Source organism: Mandrillus leucophaeus, unplaced genomic scaffold, assembly GCF_000951045.1.
Source record: "Mandrillus leucophaeus isolate KB7577 unplaced genomic scaffold, Mleu.le_1.0 Scaffold502, whole genome shotgun sequence".
NCBI lineage: Eukaryota > Metazoa > Chordata > Mammalia > Primates > Cercopithecidae > Mandrillus > Mandrillus leucophaeus.
In genome coordinates this window covers 800,379-804,364 of record NW_012105388.1, presented here as the reverse complement: position 1 = coordinate 804,364, position 3,986 = coordinate 800,379, and the positions used below count along the sequence as shown (strand labels likewise).

Sequence of the window (3,986 nt, the reverse complement as noted above, 5' to 3'; positions counted from 1 at the left end):
TCAGGCTGGTCTCGAACTCCTGACTTCAAGCGATTCGCCTGCCTCAGCCTCCCAAAGTTTTGGGATTATAGGCATGAGCCACCACGCCCGGCCTGGAATTTCATATTTAACTTAGACTCTGGAAATTCCAAATGAGTTTTAACACAAACAAATTATTTGAGAAATTCAGGTCTCTGTTTCTTTACTTATGAAATGGTGACTGCTTATGCTTGCCTCGATAGACTACAAGGATGAAAGGAAATGGTGAATATTGAAGTCCTTTACAAATCTGACAAAATGTGAAATATGATTGTATTTATAGTTTAACTATTGCAAGCGGATGCTGCAGAATAAGTAGTCCTTCAGATTGAAACTTCTTAAAGAACCCCTAGCCTTTTCCATATCAAATAAACAGATCTCTGGAGGACAGGACCTCTGACGTTTTCTCCATCCCCCTGTACCTTTGCTCCATCCCCCTATACCCCTATACTTTCTGCAGCCCTTCCCTTCACCACCACCATATCCCTCCTGCTGCTGCAGAGTCTGCTTGCAGGGCCCTTACACTAGGGAGAGCAGGCAGATGGAGGAACATGGACAGATACATTCCTGTCCTGGCAGTGTCCATTAGTTCTCACTCTACTCATTAAGACTCCAAAGTCAGAGTGAAATACTGAGGGATATGAATTCCTGTACTGTGTGGCAGCCATTGCCACATTCAACATACGATGTCAGATGTGTGCAAAATGAGGCTACTCACGAGACACAGAGGCAAAGGACTCCTGGTATCGACTCGCTGTCTCTTAACAGAAAGTTGCCATCCACCCCTTCCTTGAGCAGCAAGGTCTCACAGTCTTGCTTGGTCAGACGTCCGTGGTAGTAAGGCAGATCCATGGAGAACCCTCTTGTATCCCAGGTAGCCCTGTTGGCCTGAAATTCACCCCCAAGTCAAAGGAAAGCTCTGAGGAGAGATGTGCAAGCAGCTGTACCTACTGTGGAAATACCTCTTCCTCTAGTGGTCTGTGGGACTCAGCCAGCTTCACAAGATTCAGGAAATTAGAAGGGCGGGGTTATAAAATGACCAACACTTTGCACCCTCTAAATGGCCCACATGTGACTTGCAGAAGTGGGTAAAGCACATTTAAACACACAATGGAATCAGTGATGCTCATAGCTAGGGAGGCAATGCTGAAGTCAAGCTTCCTGGAACTTGTTGAAGCCTTGTATGTTACCATGGACTATTATCACCTCTTTGGCTACTGGTATCCCTTCCAGGAAGCACACCACTACTTTTGCTCTAATGGTACCCACTTTCTGCTGAAGTTGCCTAGGATTGGGCTATGCTTGCCTTAGACTGGGTGCTCAAAAAGCATTTGGATGCTGAGAGAATTGATACGCTCAGATACAGTGGGAAAATTGAAAGGGTGGGATTTCCATGGGTCAAATGACACTAAAAATGGAAGACATTAATGGGAATAAAAAACAGTGGGACACTATGAATGAGGACAGCCCATTCCATGGCTAAGGCTCCCAGCCACTGGTGAAAAAAGGCCATTTGAACACCTTCAAGCATTGTTCCTTTTGGAGAAAGGGCTGGTGCAGGTGGGAGGGATATCTGGGTATACTCATACGTCTACAGAAAATCACTATATATATCTCAAAAATGTTATCTATGAAAATAGAACTATGTGCTAATGATTCATCTTTACTTCTCTTAGCTTCTTCTTCTTTTTTTTTTCTTCATCTCCGAAGTACCTGGAGATCTTAACTTCTTAACCTAGGTGTTTATTTCACCTTGCTGTTTACTCACACTTGGGTGTATCTTATATGGAACTTACTTGTAACAGATCTTTGTTCTTCCTTGGAATTCCCACTCTTTGTGTTTGGCATAGGGTAGTTTCACTGATTGAGGAACTTGTCATCAGAGAGATATGCTCTCAAATAGCAACTTTTCTTCTGTGGTTTTGGAAAATTCATCATTCAATTCTCTGGAAACTGTGGCAGTTGAAGACAGAGTTGTTAATAATGAAAGAAGAAATTTGGTAATTCTTGTGAATAAATTCACAATTGTGGTGTGAAGATGCTTTTTCACATAAAAGAGGAAATAACTGAAAGCATGCTCAGGCTCTTGGTCATCACAGGGACTTGCTTGCCCTTTTTCCTGTTTCAAAATCCAATCCTCACAATAAAAGAAATGCAAATTACCTCCATGCTGAGACAACAATTCTCACCTATCATATTGGTGAAAGTCAAAAGTTTGAAAGCTTACTGAGTTGGTCATGGTGAAAGAAAATAGAATATCTTGTATATCATTAGTTGGAATAAAAAATAGTTACAACTATAGTAAAAGATGGTTTGGCAATATCTTGCAAATTTATGTATGACTTCACCATCTGATAGAACAATCTCAGTTCTAGAAATCTATCACAAAACTACACAGGCAGAATTGGAAAATGACTTGTGAATAAGGTAGTATTTTTTAATAGAAAAAGATTACAAACAACTCAAAAACTTGTGAATAGAGGGATAGGTAAATAAACTGTGATTCACGTATACAATGGAATATTACTATAGAATAATAAAATGGGATGAGGAAGATCTCTATATGCTGATATGCAATAATCTTCAGGATGTATTTTTAGGTGAAAGCAGCAAGATGCACAATAGTATATAGAGTATGGGGGATATAAATAAATATATACATTTATGTATTTGCTCATATTTAAAAAACAAAACAAAACCCACTGGAAGAACAAAACTAAAACTAATTAAAACTAAAAACTTCTGCCTCTAAGAGGAGAGAGGAAACATGCATAGAGGTGAGACTTCTCTTACTAAAACTTGCTGTAGAGTTGTCGGTTTTTTGTTTTGTTTTGTTTTGAGACAGAGTCTCACTCTGTTACCCCGTCTGGAGTGCAGTGGTGTGATATCGGCTCACTGCAACCTCTGCCTCCCTGGTTCAAGCGATTCTCCCACATCAGCCTCCCAAGTAGCTGGGACTACAGGTACGTGCCACCATGACTAACTAATTTTTATATTTTTAGTAGAGACAGGGTTTCATCATGTGGCCCAGGCTGGTCTCAAACTCCTCACCTCAAGTTATCCGCCTGCCTCAGCCTCCCAAAGTGCTGGGATTACAGATGTGAGCCACTGCACCCAGCCTGCTGTAGAGTTTTGAATGTAGAATCTTGTAATTGTTTTACATATTGAAAATAAATAAGTAAAAGGGTATTCCTAAAAGGAGGGAAAATACTAAAATAATGTATCTAACTGAACATTACTTTGGTAATATAATCATACAGAGAATTATTTCAACTGACTTTAGAATGCAGAATTTGAGTGAACAGTTTTAATTAAATACTTTGTACATTAAATAAACTAGTAAATAAATTTAGTAATAATTTGGTATAATTTAAATATGTCTAACACATATTGTAAGATAAATAAAAATCATACTGATATTAACATTTTAAGAACCAAGTAAGGTAAACAACTGTTCCAGTTTGCATATGCCTGAGGGGTTTCCCAGTATCTATGACTTTCAGTGTTAAAAACAGATGAGTCCTGGGAAAATTCTAGAATCAAGATTTTTTTTCAGTGTAAGAGAAGAGATACACATATAAAAGCAAAGAAGCTAAATAAAATTATTGATGTTAAATTTGAATTGGAAATATCAGCATGGATTTACAACTCACTTTTCAACAAAAGGCCTAAAACAGGGGCCAGCAAACTTTTTCTTAGGCTTTGCAGGCAATAGTCTCTCTTGCAACCATTCAACTCTGCCATTGTAGTGTAAAAGCAGTGCTATGGCCTGCAGTTTGCCAATCCCTAGCTAAAACAATGAAAACTTGGTAGCAATGAGCACACCTAGGGATAAGGCTATGGTCTCTAAATACCATTTCTCCTATAAAAAAAAGCAAGAACTTTTTAGAGAAATGGCTGAATTCACACCAGGGACATAAAAGTGTGACAGTGAAGACTGACTGAGTCATGTCAAAAGACCTAAGAAC

The 3,986-nt window shown here is 39.1% G+C and overlaps 1 protein-coding gene across 1 annotated transcript in view; it reads right to left on the bottom strand.

The window, feature by feature from the left end:
* SH2D1B (SH2 domain containing 1B) overlaps positions 1-992 on the bottom strand; it is a 17,006-nt gene extending 16,014 nt beyond the window's left edge. Inside the window, exon 1 of the mRNA XM_011996097.1 lies at positions 737-992. Within this exon, the coding sequence (XP_011851487.1) occupies positions 737-870 (134 nt within the window). The 5' untranslated portion in view covers positions 871-992. The remainder of the gene's footprint in view (positions 1-736) is intronic.
* Positions 993-3,986: the final 2,994 nt, after the last annotated feature.